This window comes from Ochotona princeps, chromosome X, assembly GCF_030435755.1.
Source record: "Ochotona princeps isolate mOchPri1 chromosome X, mOchPri1.hap1, whole genome shotgun sequence".
NCBI lineage: Eukaryota > Metazoa > Chordata > Mammalia > Lagomorpha > Ochotonidae > Ochotona > Ochotona princeps.
Genome location: NC_080865.1, coordinates 300,378 through 315,863, shown reverse-complemented (window position 1 = coordinate 315,863; position 15,486 = coordinate 300,378). Strand labels below are relative to the sequence as shown.

Here is a 15,486-nt window from a genome sequence, read left to right as displayed (position 1 = left end):
ATTCTCCTGCCTTAATAACTAGCTGATGTCATGCTATTATGAATGATTTTCTGCTTTGATGATTCGCACTGCCTTCTGGAGTTGAGTAAAGGAAGATTCTTATTCTCATTTTTTGTTTCTAAATTTCTTCCACTGTCACCGAAACTCTTGTTGTTAAGCTTTATGCAATTGGAGACAATATCACATTTTTTTTAAATAAAGAGTTTTATTCTTTGAAACAATTATTTATTTATTTGAGACAGAAGAGAGAGAGCCCCCAATTGCTGGTTCACTCCTCAAATGTCCATAATGGCTAGGGCTAGGCAAGGCTGAAGTCTGGGGCCTGGAACTCAATCTGAATCTCATGTAGGGGGTGGCAGGAACCCAAATAGTTGAACCTTTCAGACCTTTTATTACCCCCACCCCCACCACCCAGCTCTGCATTAGCAGGAAGCTATACTAAGAAGCCAGAATGGGGCAGCAAACGTAGGCACTTGGGTATGAGACACAGTCATCTCAACCTGACTACCTAACCACTGGATCAGTGGCTTTTCCCTTCTCGATTTTTAAAATGAATATCTCATATATCCTTCCATCCAATGTCTATGTCTCTCCTTATGTTCATGATCATCCACTGCCACTGTGTCTATAAAAATTCCAAAAATATAGTTACAAACTTTATTAGTTAACATCCCAGGATAAGCTCCTGTTTCTCAATGATGAGCTACTAAATGACTCACATAGAGAGGTGCTTGTGTATTAATATAATTTTTTTTAACAAACATCAGCCCACTGTGGCAATGTCTCCAGCAAGTTAGGCCATACATGAAAAAAATATGACATTGAACAAATGAGAATTAGGAGCTTAGAAATAGAATATGGTTTAACGTAATGAGGCAAACTGACTTTTAAAGAGTAGAAATACAGGGTTAGGAGACTAGCAGTATGCTTCTGATCCTTATTAGCCATTCTCCCTTTAGGCATCTATTGAAAGGAAATTAAATTAGCACTTTGTGCAAGTACCTACACTTTGCATTTGTTGCAGTACTGTTGATAACAGCCAAGATATGGAAGCAACCTAGGTGTCTGTCAACAGACAAATGGATGAAGAATTTGGGTACCCTGGACTATTATTGAGTCTGAGTAAAACAGATCCTGTCCTTTGTATAAACATGAAATGAACTGCAGTCTATTATGTTGATAAGTCAGACACAGAAAAATATTGCATGATCTCACACATGGAATCTAAAAAAGCACAGAGATATGGAATAATACAGTGGTAACCAGGTTCAGATATGTCAGCTGAGCAAGTCTGAAGACCTAATTATATGTGGGTTAAATTAGTAATAATAGAGTCGAGATTTGGGCTAAATAAGCTTTTAGTTACTCTTTCATTGTGGAAAAGGTTTTAATTCTGTGGGATAATGTTATGTTCATTTTCATTACAATAGCCATTTTACTGAGTATGTTTATGTATACGCATGTGTATATGTATCTCATAACCCCAGACTATGTACTTTTAGTACACACCGTAACATTTCTTTTGGAAGTAAGCACATGGGGATCATCTACAAGGTGGGGTTTATAGTAATGTCATCTGTGTGCAGTTTTTGTGCTTATTTAACAAGATCATACCTTTAAACTCCTGGCATAGATCAAGTGCTGCATGGAATCAGCTAGTGTTATTATTCTTCTGTCTCCCTTTGAATTGAATTTTAGAAGGGCAATAAAATTTGGTAAAACTTTTTATTTCTTTTAATCATTCAGCAAGGTTAAATTGCATAAACAGTGCCTCCTTTCGCTTCCTTAATGTATTCTTCTTTTTTAAACAAACAAACAAAACAACAGACTATGAAGACTATGGGGATTATTGGAGAGGAGATTATGAAGCCGAAGGGGCAGATGGCTATGACTATAGCCGCAACCAGTTGATTGAAGATGTGGAACGCACCTTCTCGGAGGTAACTGAGAAACTGTACGTAGAGACTGGTGTATGGCAGTGCACGGGGAAGAGGTACAATGACCAAAGGCATTCTGGCTTGCTCTTCACACAGTGCTCACCCACTCCCACACCTCATAGAGCTGTGAAATAGTAGAGTTGGTAATGAGTTTAGGGGAAAGGGCGACCTCTACAGATGATTACCACGCTTCTGCGCTCTGGCTGCTTTCCATCTCTCCCCCGGCTTAACCAGAGGACTCATCTTGCTGATTCCCACAAGCATTGGTGAGCTACCTGGGCCTGGCACTGTCTTCCTCTGTTAGCAGGGCCATAGCTTTTTCTTCCTTCCTCAGGACAATTAGTTCTACTATTTCATTAGGCTTTGAGTAAGAATTTTTTTTTACACCTTAATTTATTTTTTATATGAAGTGGACAAGGAGAGCAGTTCAGCAACACTGTAAAATTTAATGCTAACTTCATCTATTTTGAATTCAGCCAGTAGCTTAAACAACCATCAAACATAATGATAAGGTGATCAAACTCCATCTGTACCCTCCTGCATCTGCCCCAGGAGTGACAACAACAAGCACTGTGTCAAAATCAGCATTCAGGGAGTGTACACCATGTGACAGGCAATGCTTTCCTTATCCTGAGAACCACTCGATGATGTAAGAACTAGAATTTGATTTTATACCAGAGAAGACAGAGATTTAAGTGTCAAGAGACACTGTTATAATAAAAACAATTGGCACCAGTAGAATTTGATTGAATTCCAAAGTAAGTCATCTGAATGATGTTAGACAAACTTTTTCCCCATCATATCAGGAGCTAAGAAAGAGATTTAGCAAACCTCCAGCATCCTTTAAAGGGGAAATGCACAGTGCCAATGCACCTTAATTTTTAAAACAAAGGAACTAAGTATCTTTGAAATCATTTTTTTGTATTTTCTTTCATTTTGAGATTTGTGTTCCTTGAGGAGTATTTATTAACTCATGCATTGAAGCTATGCATCACCAGTATCTAGAAAGAAGAAATGTTTCAAATTCTCCAGAATATTTGAGGGGAGAGAAATAATTTAAGGAAAGTCTACTTGTCCAAAGAAAAGCTCCTAGCTTGAGTATTGAGAATTAGAACACAGAGTTGGATACTTCAGGTTAAACTTTCTTCTGGGGCGTTTCAGATTAAACCACTCTATGAACACCTCCATGCCTATGTGAGGACAAAGCTGATGGAGAAGTACGATTCCCAAATGAGCGCTACTGGATGCCTCCCTGCTCATTTGCTTGGTAAGCAACTCCAGGAGTTCTTTGTATTCTTGGCTCTTGGTCATTTACACCAACAAAATGTCTTTTCTTTTTAAGATTTATTCATTTTATTACAAAGTCAGATATACAGGGAGGAGGAGAGACAGAGAGGAAGATCTTCCATCTGATGATTCACTCTCCAACTGACCGCAATGGCTGGAGCTGAGCCAATCCGAAGCCAGGAGCCAGAAACTCTTCCAGGTCTCCCACGTGGGTGCAGGGTCCCAAGGCTTTGGGCCGTCCTCCACTGCTTTCCCAGGCCACAAGCAGGGAGCTGGATGGGAAGAGGGCTGCTGGGATTAGAACTGGCGCCCATATGGGATCCCAGCGCATGTGAGGAGAGGACTTTAGCCGCTAGGACACAGCGCAGGGCCCAACAAAATGTCTTTTAAAAACAAGGCCCCACATAACACCTTTGAAAAAAAGAAATGTGAATGAAGTTAGTACTATAGAAATAGAAATCAGGTTTTGAAAGGCTCATTCTTGATTGAAGTATTATGTCAGCACAACCCATTTGGGTAAAAATGAAAAAGGAAGCGGAAAAAAAAGACTGTTTACTATCCCAGTGGATTAGCTGAGCTCTTGAGTTGGAGTTCTGCATTTTTACGTCACGTTGTCAAAGGAAAGCAAGTTTGCCAGGCTAATAATGGTGGTCAGCAGTGAGAAGAAGGTTTTCCAGAATTAAAGTATACCCTAGCTGGAAGAGTCAGTGGTTCATTCCTTTACTGCGCTAATAGTTCTTGGTGAAAAATACTTCATTTGGAATTAGATCAGTAATGTGAAGGAGAGTGCCTATTTCCCCTTTCCACCCAGCAGTCAACGCCAAATAAAATACACATCTATCAATAATAAAGATGGCCTCTCTGCAGCATCCTCAATGGACATTATCCAGTAATTTGGTTTCTGCTTAATCTATTAAGTCCCAACTTTCCAATTCTGTGAATATTTCAAAATGATTTTATTTCAAAGTTAGCATAAGTGGTGTATTTATGGCCCAGTTAGTCTTTAAAGTTGCCCTATTGGGCAATGAGACACAATAGATTAAACTTTTCTGATGTGATGAGGGTCTTTGTTGCTTTCAAAATAGACTAATTCATTACTATAGGGCACCAATTATAGAACCGCTCTACCTGATATGGAACTGAATTAATGTCTTTCTAATGCCTTTAATTCATTACTCCTTTTTTCCATATTATATTGTTACCCAGAATATTTCAATTATTAATTTACAAATGACTTTTGAAATATTTGTAGTCATTCAATATAAAATGTAGCCTAGGACCTGATGCCAGAGTAAGTTGTAAGCCATTTTGGTGACTATCATTGTCATCACATGTATGTATTATTTTCTTTTTTCCAAGTTAAATTCCTTACACAGATTTTCAGCCATTCCTTACAATCCACTTTGCGAATTGTTCTTTGAACAAGTTATACTTTGTCCCTGTCTTGCTTCAATTGCCATGTTCAGAACTTAAGTTACCTCAGATAAAATTCGACCAACATATGGAAAAAATATCACATTATTGGCCTTTGTTCTATACACTCTATCACTTCAGTGCAAGATCACATTTGTGTATGTGCTTTAAAAGATTTGTAGATGTATTTGAAGTGTAGCATAACAGAAAAATAGATTGATTTCTTCCATGTGCCGATTCACTCTTCAAATACCTGTGACAGCCAGGGTTAGACCAGTTCCAAAGCAGATGCCAGCAACTCCACCTGTATGGCAGGAGTACTTGGACCAGAATGTCCTGCCTCCTGGGCACACTAGAACGAAACTGGATCAGACATGCAGTAGCTAGGACTGGCACTCACTCCAATATGGATGTGGATTGTCTACCCCAACACATCTGTGTTTTACAAGCCCAGCCATAGTGTCTGTTGGGTTGTTTGTGGTATTTACTGTGGACTGTGATTTAGCCTGATATAAAATCTACAGTTCTATGGTGAATAATTTTTTCTCTAAAATCTAAACGTGAAACTTTACATAAATCTCTACTAAAATTTATCTTTGGAAAAATATAGAGTTGCCCAATTTCTTTGATGGTAGAACTTTGCTCCTGCTATTAGATTGATTTTTTTTTCTAGATCCACCTTGGCATTTAGGGTATTTGGCCTTGGAATACCATTTTCATTTACTTGAGATACTTAAAAACATTGACTTAAATATTTTATTATAGTAATAAGAGTGGAATTCAGTTACCTGTTAATAGAAGTTCATCAGCTAATCTTATATAATTTCTTTTGAATCTGACACTGGCATTACTAAAAGTTGAACTTGTATTTTGTTCTATGAATGATAGATTATATAAATTTCTTTCTAATGTATGATAGCCATGATGTTCTATTTGTGTAATAAATTGTAACTCTGGATTGTAATTCAACATTACAGAAACTGGGATGATTTTCAGCAAGCTTTGCTTAATGACATAATCTGTCATTTCAGTCTTTTATACTAGATAGGAGAAGGAAATGCTGAAAATGCAGCAGTGAAAATAAAGCATGGAAAATTGATTATGTTTAGAATCATACTGTATAGTCAGCTTGCCAATCCTGCCTTTTACACTATGTAAAATCAGTCTGTGTTTCTACTGGCCCTGTCATATATTGACAGATTTTTTTTTTTTTTTTAAAAAAACAGGTGACATGTGGGGTAGATTTTGGACAAACCTGTACTCTTTGACAGTCCCCTTTGGACAGAAACCCAACATAGATGTTACTGACACAATGGTGAACCAGGTAGGAGGAAGAGCCCTTCAAATTAACCCTAAATTCTCAGCTTCATTTCTTCTCATGCTATCTCTCTGTTCTTATCTTTTGTATGCAAAACCGTGTAGATAGAAATTTAAAACTTTTAAAAATTTATTTATCTAGGTACTTTTTTATTTAAAATTTATTTACAGTGTCATGTTGTGACGTTGATATTCTTAAGGAATATTCAAAATGGAGGTGACTTGTGTTTTCCATTAAACAATAAGATACGGAATTATCAGTTGGCATCACTCTTTTCAAAGTTAGTCATTGCTAAGTCATCAACCAATCATTTCCATAAGTACTGAAAAGAAGACTGTGATTGGAATATATTCACATATTAAATCATTAGTGTTAAAAATGTTATAAGACTATTTAAAGTAACATTTAAATCACTCTTTTCTTACTGTCTTGCTGTAATTGTCTAAGTTATTTATGTTCCTTTCCTCTGATGAAATTACATTATAGTTATAATTATGAATTTTTCATTATTCAGCATAAATTCTACATTTCTGGGCAGAATTGATAATTATACTTCTATTTGTCTTATAACATTTCTTCGGATGATCATATCATAATTTACTATTTATACATTATTGGATCTTTGTTGGTTAATAATTTTAAGCCTGCAAGTAGCAGTGCCATGAATGTCTTCACATTCATTACACACCCCTGGGGAACGTGCATTGCAAAATAAGATCATGAAGCTTCAATCGTCTCCAAACTCCTGCAGTTGCTCTAGCCCCATTTTGTAGTCACCCACTAAAGGCCGAGTTTCGTGTAGACTTTAAACCTTTCTAAGGGATGTTCACACCCACCATCTCTCCTAATGTTCTCTACCAGACTGTCAGGACTGGTTGTTGTGCTGGGTGCTTGCTCTAGGTGAGGAAATTGAGGTATAGCTAAATCATTTTCCCTAACTCACAAAGACAACCAAAAGCAACTAAGGATTGAACTCAGGACTCCTAATCTTTCCAAACTTGTTTTATTGTTTCTTCAGCAGATGTTAACTGTGCTTAAGAAGGACATACTCACATCAATCTCAATAGCCTGCTGTTAAGCCTTTAAAGGTCAACCATTAAAAAAATAATAACCTCATATCCTGCTTCATATTCCCAAGGCTGACACAGGAGGAAAAACAGATTCATTAGTCTTTGAAATCGAAGGATGTTCTCTGTGTTACTAAAAATTATTTGTGTACTATCTGCCAAATATACAAACTTAGCTTGCCTGTTATAGGTCTTACTTATCTCCTAGGCAAGCATGTTAAGCTCCTTGCATACTAGTTTCCAGAAAAGTTTACTTGGTGGAGATGCCTACTGCTGTCTCTCTTCAGTTCCAGAATATTCTGGAAGTTTAGATTTCATACATGTCTTGACATCCAGGCTCAAATACTCATTAGCTGGAAGGCCATGTTTGGACCTTTTTGATTCCAAAGTCCGCACATCCATGTTCCTTTTGTTGCTTATTTCTGCCATCAAGCCTAATATAGGATCTTGTCCCTTGAAGAAGCTCAATCAGTTACTGTTGACTTGAATTGAATAGTCTTTAGCAAATAGGTCACTATTGTGTGTATTTGTTCATGGATATAAAGAATAGGGACCAAAAAAAAAAAAATCACATGTATTCAGTCTACTGGTAACATTTCCTTGTGTTTTCTTATTAAGAGGATACTATGTGAGAAGCCTATTGACTTTTCACTTACCACTTATAGATAGAAATTCTTTAATTTTAACTTAAGTGCTGCACAATTTTTCATTGCACAAAGGTATTATTTATTTAACCCTTCTGGTGACTGATTCCGCTTGTTTTCCTATTAATCACTCAGTATAAATTTTTTACCTGATTTCTGATAATTTCCTAGATTAGTTCCCTACAAACAAGATTAATAAGACAAAGAATGTACAACTTTTGTAAGTTGGCCATACATGCTGCCAAATCACCTTTCATAATGGTTATGTTAAGGTATTTAGTCACCATAAACAATGCTGTTATTTTGATGTTAGAATTAAATACTGTTTCTTTTTCTTCCAGGGCTGGGATGCAGAGAGGATCTTCAAGGAGGCAGAGAAATTCTTTGTATCTGTTGGTCTCCCTAGTATGACTCAAGGATTCTGGGAAAACTCCATGCTAACTGAGCCAGGAGATGGCCGGAAAGTTGTCTGCCACCCTACAGCTTGGGACCTAGGAAAGGATGACTTCAGGTAGAGGGGTTGATACACATCTGATATCTTGTGGGAGAAATTGAACTTGGATCCCTTCTCTTCTTCCCTGAGCACAAATGAGATTATTTGAGTTTTTCCAGGGTTAAACAAAAGATACTTGACAGCAGGCCTTAACTTGAACCTTTAAATAATTTGCCTCATTTGGAATAAGAGGGTACTTCAAAAAGTTTGTGGAAAAGTCAAAATAAAATATGAAGTGATTTTGGTGCAAAAAGGTTTTGGAACTCTTGGATTGATTTTTCATAATATGCACTGCTCATAAACTCTTTGAAGATGCCCTCAGATTATGCATCCATTGGTGTGTCAGGGTCATGGCCGTGTGAATCAGATGTTGATCTTTCTTTCAGTGTTTCACATTTATAAATAAGACAGGTTAGGGAAATCAGAATACTGGGATAAAAGGAAGAATGTAGCCCATGTCATAAAAGAGACCCAGGGAATTTTCTATGAGGAGCTGGGAGAGAACTGAGCATGGCTAGAACAAGAGATAGAATCAGAAAGAGCTCTGCAGCTCTCATTGGAATTGGGTCTGAAATACAGGAAGGGTTTGAACAGAGCTGGAGAACAAGATTTGGGGGGATAGGATTAAATGCAGAGACAGGATCTGGAATGGGTGCTGCAGTCAGCAAGTTTGGCTAGAACGAGGCATGTGTAGGAAAGGCTGTGTGATGTGCTAGCACCGGCAGAGGTTTTTTCGAGTCCTGGGTGTGTCACTTAATGACTAGGCAACCTTGGACCAGCTATCTAATCTTGGGTTTCAGTTTCCTTATTTATAAAGTAGAAAAGTAATTCTCAAGTTGCAGGTTTGTAAGTGTCTTTGGTTAGGTCTCTTATCTTGGAGATTTTGGTACAAGTGCTTTGTTTAGGGTGAGCTGTCAGGCCAAGGGGAGTGAGCAAAAAGGCTGGATCAGAGGAAGGAGGTGGGAAATAAGGAAGGCTGTGATCTCTGCTGGAGACTGGCCTCAGTCTGGCCCTTAAAGCTGAGCAGAGCCTGATTTGAATTCTTGAGTTGGTCACACACCTTGACACAAGGTGAGTGGCCTTTTGTACCCTGTATCAGTCAGTCAGTGTCTGCGGGCTAATCAATCAGAATGCTGGGGAACCCTCCATTTGAGCAAAGCAATAAAAAGAATTAGCAGCTATTGGCTCTTATCAGCTATGATAAATGCAGCTGGGGAAATGGTGGGTCTGCCTGGTACAGGAAATTTGTGCAAACTCATTCCCAACAGGTTTCCTAGCAGAGCATCTTATAGACAAGGCAGTAAATATATAGTAGCTATTTTTTTTTTTATAACTGTTCCAAAAGAAAATGAGGAGAAGCCAATTTAGAAAAACAGATTGGGATCGTGTGGCGGTGTACAAGGGAGGCTGTTTGTTCTTCAGGGGTGACATGATGAGAAAGGTAGGAAAATTAAGAATCAACTGAAATGCAACTTCTTCACCCACCTGAATTAGAACATTCTTGTCATGTTGAAAAGGATCATGCCAAAATTTCCAGAGGCAGTCCTTAGCCCACTGGGTGAGAGCAGAATCAGACAAGGTTTATGAGATGCTTTTGCATTTGGCATTTTTTATTGTCCTCTGACCTCTCTGCTCTTGCTTGTCTCCCCTGAGACAACTCCTCTCCTCACCTCCTCTAAGTTCTGGAACCTCCTGAGATTTTTGTCTTTGGCCTTCTTTCATGTCATTCATCACATTCACTCAGTGACTTAACTGCTAATGACTCCCAATTCTCAATTTCTAGCCTCTTCTGCTATTTCTCTCAAGCCTTTCTCATTGAACACCTGCTAGAATGTCAGTCTCCTTGCCATCTACCTAGCAAATTGTTGCATGTTGATCAAGGTCATGATTGTTCATTGCATCCTCAGTTATGTCCTTCTCAATGCTTCTAGGAGACTGTGCCTGCCTTCGCTACTGTCATACCTAACACTGTGTCTATTAGTCATTCATAGAGTACTTGCCTCAGAGTTTTAGAACAAAGTACTGTGCTTATTTGCCTTCCTAGTAGTGTGTGAGCAAAACAGGATCCATCATCATGCATCTCGTTATATTGAACAGCTAATATAGTTTCTAGGACATAAGAAATAGGGACTCAAGTTTCATTGGTTACTAAATCTTGGAGAACGTATTAATGCTACCAAGCCCCCATACAACTGTGTTGTAATGAGTAAGGAAAGGTGGTAAGATTCATGTAAAATTTGCCTATTTTTGTACAGGATCAAGATGTGCACAAAGGTGACAATGGACAACTACCTGACAGCGCATCATGAAATGGGACATATCCAGTATGACATGGCATATGCCATACAGCCTTTCCTGCTAAGAAATGGAGCAAATGAAGGGTTCCATGAAGCTGTTGGAGAAATCATGTCACTTTCTGCAGCCACTCCTGAGCACCTGAAATCCATTGGCCTTCTTCCATATGATTTTCATGAAGACAATGGTATAGGCATTTTTCATGATTTGTATTACAGGGTTATTTAATCCTATATGATCAAAGCTATTTATTGTCACACAAGGGAAATATTTACTTTTTGCCACAAAAGATACAAGATATTTATGAATAAGTGGCAATTGTTGCTGGGGGAAAATTAAGTATATATCAGAGCATGCTAACTTGTGGTTTTATATTTTTCTAAAAAGGAATATAGAGTAACTGAATGAATGGACATTTATTCTGTTGCAAATATTGAACACAATTTTGATTTTAAAGTATTGAAAGAGACCCACAGAACTGATAAGTAGCTTATCCAAAGTCACCTAACTAGTGTCAGGGTTCTTATTCTCTTCCTCTTGTTTTAGGTAAAGATTTTGCAAAGTTTTAGAGCTAGAACAAAATCTTTTAAAAGATTTATCTATCTATTTATTTTTGTTAAAAAGTCAAGTCAAATAAAATTTTGAAATCTCAGTGGCTTTTTTTAAATGATTCTCATTTCCCATGTTGACGAGCCTTCATATTAACTGAGTACATACCGTATGGAAAACATTTGATTTTTAATGGTAGAGAGTGATGTGCAAGGTGGATAACATCTTCCTGCTTGTATTTCAGTGTGCTTTCTTTGTATACTAGAACTGGGCTCTCCTGCCTGTTCATGTCACTAAGGTATAGCATGGGATGATATGATCTGTTCAAGCACTTAAAATCCCTGGTAATGAAGGCACCAGTACATTTAGAGAACATTGTACTTTTTTCTCTTTTTGTGAAGATTTACTGATTTGAAAGGCAGAGTCAGAAACAAGGAGAAACAGGTGGGTGGAGAGAGATCTTCCATTTGCTGATAAACTCACCAGATGGCCACAATGGCTGGGGCTGTGTCAGGCCAAAGCCAGGAGCCAGAAGGCCCCTCTGGGTCTCCCATGTGAGTGCAGGAGTCCAAACACTTGGGCCATTCTCTAAATCTTTGCAAACACAAGAAGCTGGATCAGAAGTGGAACAGGTAGGACTCAAACTGGTCACAGGTGGTGGCTCAGCCCGCTACACCACAGCGCCAGCCATTGCATTGTACTTTCGATTATCAAGGATTGTGCTCTTGGGAAATTCTTTCATTTTTGTTTTTTCCGTCCCTGGCTTACCAGTTTTCTACTATCTTTTCACTACATGTTTATTTAGCAAAGACTTGAGAGGGTGTTGGGTAGCAGGCACTCCATGGAGCATATGATCTTAAATGAGATGTTTTCAGTCATTGTCTCCATGGAGCTTTCCAGAACAAATGTTATAACAGGGAAAGTAGATAAAGTAGCCTTTACTAACTCTGATAAGAGATACTCAGGGAAAACAATTAGGATTAATGAAAAAAATGAGGAGTGGTGCAACGTGTGGATTTTTATTTGCCTCTTTTCTTCCAGGGCTCTACTTTACTCTAAATTTCTTAGTTGAGGTGGTATACATACAAAATGTTTTATTCATTGTAAACACTTCTCATCTACGTAGTAAACATTTCTTCATGAATATTAACTTTCATTTTTTAAAGAGTTTAAAAACTGTTTCCTTTATTGGGTGGAGGCAGTGTTATGGCACAGCATATTAAGCTACTTCCTGTGACACCAACATCCCATATTGGCACTGGTTTGAGTCCCAGATGCTCCAGCTCTGATCCAGCTCCCTGTTAACGCACCTGGGAAGGCAACAGATGATAGCTCAAGTGACTTGGGCCTCTGAACCCACGTGGGAGACCTGGAGAAAGCTCCTGGCTTCATCTTGCTCCAGCCTTGGCAGATGGGAGAGTGAACCAATGGATGGGAGATCCTCTCACGTATTTTCTCCTTTGAATCTGTAACTCTATGTTTCAAGTATATAAAGTTAACCTTGAACTGCAGTGATCAGGGCTGGGCCAGGCCAAAGCCAGGAGCCTGAAAGTCCATCCAGGTCTCCCACCTGGGTGGCAGGGGCCCGAGTACTTTGACCAGCTTCTGCAGGTTTCCTAGTTGTGTTAGACAGCTGTACTAGAAGTGAAGCATCCAGGATTTAACTGGTACTCATATAGGATGTTGGTGTCACAAGCATCACTTTAAACCTCTGTGCCACAGTGCTGGTCTCAATGAATATTATGTTGAGCTTAGGGAAACTATTTTTTAACATAAAATAGCTACTATTATCTGCATCTTAATGTGTACCCTTTTCCATTTATTTCCAGAAACAGAAATAAACTTCCTACTCAAACAAGCACTCACAATTGTTGGAACTCTACCATTCACTTACATGTTGGAGAAGTGGAGATGGATGGTCTTTAAGGGTGAAATTCCCAAAGATCAGTGGATGAAAAAGTGGTGGGAGATGAAGTAAGTCGATGAATACATAAGCAGAAAAACATTGTCTCATGAGACCACTTCTTATTTATTTGCTTATTGTCCAATTGGCTTAATCAGGAAAGAGGGACGGGGGCAGTTTTCCCATCTGCAGATCCACTCCCCAGATGGCTGCTCCAGCCAGAACTGGGCCAGGATGGAGCTGAGAGTCAGGAACTCAAGCCAGGTCGTCCGTGTAGATGGAAGGAATCAAAAACCTTGAGCTATCATCATTCCTTCCAGGGTCTACTCAGTTGCCAGAATATTCTGATGTGGGATGCAGGTATCCCAGCTTTGTAGCCTAAACGCCTGCCCTCACCACTTGAGCTCATTTGCCTCCTTGTGGGAGTGCTCCCACCCGCGGCCCAGAGTTCCTCAATGGGCTTCAGCTCTATTGCCACAGTGCTATCATACTTGATAGCTCACACTTTGGGGACGGTTTTTTGTTCCCTGCCTTACCTCTTCACTCGTTTGCTGATATTTCCTGGGATATTTTCCGTGTTTCCTAGTAAAAATATTTGGGATCCGAATAGATAGTCTTGAAAGATGCTGATGGGGATTTAAGTCTGGATGATAGCATTGTGCCAAGGGGCCGCCATTGGGGTCAGGGGAATGCCAGTTCAGTGGCCCCTTCCCATACACGTGTACTAGCTACTACAGTTTTGTATTTTTAGTCTCCATTCAGGTGCCATCTACTCATAAAGTTTTCTTGGCCCTGCCTTCTACTTTGAGTGTGTTGATAGTACATTTTCTATATTGTTAAGCATCATATCTTCCATTAAAACTGTAAAATGACTTAGAAAAGGACCAATTTATTAATTTTCAGCTTTTTTTTTTATTCATTCGAGTCTTCAGGGCGAGAAGAAGCTGTGTGTGAATGCTTACAGAGCTGGAAGAAAATGGAAAAAAAAAAAAAAAAAAAGAGCCACAGCTGGGAAAGGCTGTGCCAGGGAGTAGGTGGCATTGGGCACAGACTTCCAGAGGAGGGGACTTTTGGATTAGCTTTAACAAAAAAGTAAAACTTCAATTTCACACAATTCTCTCTGTCATGAACACATAAAGTGTGGTCCCTGAGAGCAATTAGTTGAACTTCCCATGTATGATTTTATACTTTATGAATTTATTCAATTCGTGTTTTGAAGACTTAGCTATTTTTCAATGGAATATCTTGGCTGCACTAAAAAATAAAAGCCAATAACCTAAATGGCTTTACATTCTTTCTTTTTTTTTTCCTTTTTACACTGTTTCTATTTTACCTGATAGCAGCTTCAATATGACTGCTGGTGACTGATAAAGCTGGTGAGTGCCCCTCAGTAACGCGTCCTTTCCCCTTCTTCCCACAGGCGAGAGATCGTCGGGGTGGTAGAACCCCTGCCCCACGATGAAGCCTACTGTGACCCTGCCTCTTTGTTCCATGTTGCTAATGATTATTCATTCATCCGGTAAATGACAATTTTCTTTGCACACCCCTGAGGGTTTGTGGGTAGCTGTGCTAATGAAAAAAAAATAGAAGTCAGTGTAGTGAAAACTGTAAGATTCTCTTCCTATTTCCACTGTCCACCCCAAGGGCATTATAGATTATCCAATTTAGTTCAGTTTAACCTGATGTGATTTGCTGGGTTAAACAAAACTTGTGCAAAATCTTTTCCCCATCATGAAGGAATCAATAGGACCACTGGGGCAGATTAAAAAATACTTGTGTTTGTCTTCTTATTCCTGGCCTAGTTTATAAGGTATTGGAATAAAACACGCTCTTTACCTATTAGTCCCAGGCCTTGGATTTGCTGGGCTTCAGTTGCTTCAATTGGTAAAATGAGAACAATATTTTTGACTTGTCATGCAGATTTATTGGGCTATAAATCTGTAAAACACTATACAAAGGTTAGCTAACGTTTAGCTGAGTAATGCTGCCTTGGTTATCAAATGATAGATACAATGTAGATAAAGTGTGATGACATTGGAGAGTTCTTGTTTGGGTCTTTCTGGAGAAAGAGGCTTTGTTAGTAACCTCTTCGGTTACTAGAGGTTCTAGTTTTTTAGGCTCTAGAATTTAATATACACAGCCTAACTGGGATTGAGTTTGTGTTTCTTTGTCTCTTGTGCAGTTACTACACAAGGACGATTTATCAATTTCAGTTTCAAGAAGCCCTTTGTCAAGCTGCTCAACATGAAGGCCCCTTGTACAAATGTGACATCTCAAATTCCACGCAAGCTGGGCAAAAGCTGCTGTAAGAAACGCCTCAAGTCTCACTCAGATATTAACTCTCAGCTGGAATTTGATGTTTTTATTCCAAAAGGGAAATTGAAGGCTTCCAAATGGCGTCATGCACAAAGTGAATGCTGTCTCTGTGGTCACACAGGAACCTAGAGTATTCAAAGGCTGAATAAGGCACCTGAGGTCTCCATGTTGTAGTTTCAGAGCTGCCTTTGTGGTTATTGCAATGCGAAGGATGAATATCTCGTCGCTGTGGCTTATATATCTGTGCTGGGAGCAAATTTATCC

General features: G+C 38.9%; 1 protein-coding gene across 1 annotated transcript in view; it reads left to right on the top strand.

Annotated features, from left to right (window-relative positions):
- The window catches only part of ACE2 (angiotensin converting enzyme 2), a 37,402-nt gene that overhangs the window by 12,655 nt on the left and 9,261 nt on the right, over positions 1–15,486 (top strand). The window contains exons 5-12 of the mRNA XM_004597492.4: positions 1,828–1,940; positions 3,099–3,204; positions 5,864–5,961; positions 8,008–8,177; positions 10,415–10,641; positions 12,833–12,977; positions 14,327–14,425; positions 15,089–15,211. Coding sequence (XP_004597549.4) covers positions 1,828–1,940; positions 3,099–3,204; positions 5,864–5,961; positions 8,008–8,177; positions 10,415–10,641; positions 12,833–12,977; positions 14,327–14,425; positions 15,089–15,211 — 1,081 coding nt within the window. The remainder of the gene's footprint in view (positions 1–1,827; positions 1,941–3,098; positions 3,205–5,863; positions 5,962–8,007; positions 8,178–10,414; positions 10,642–12,832; positions 12,978–14,326; positions 14,426–15,088; positions 15,212–15,486) is intronic.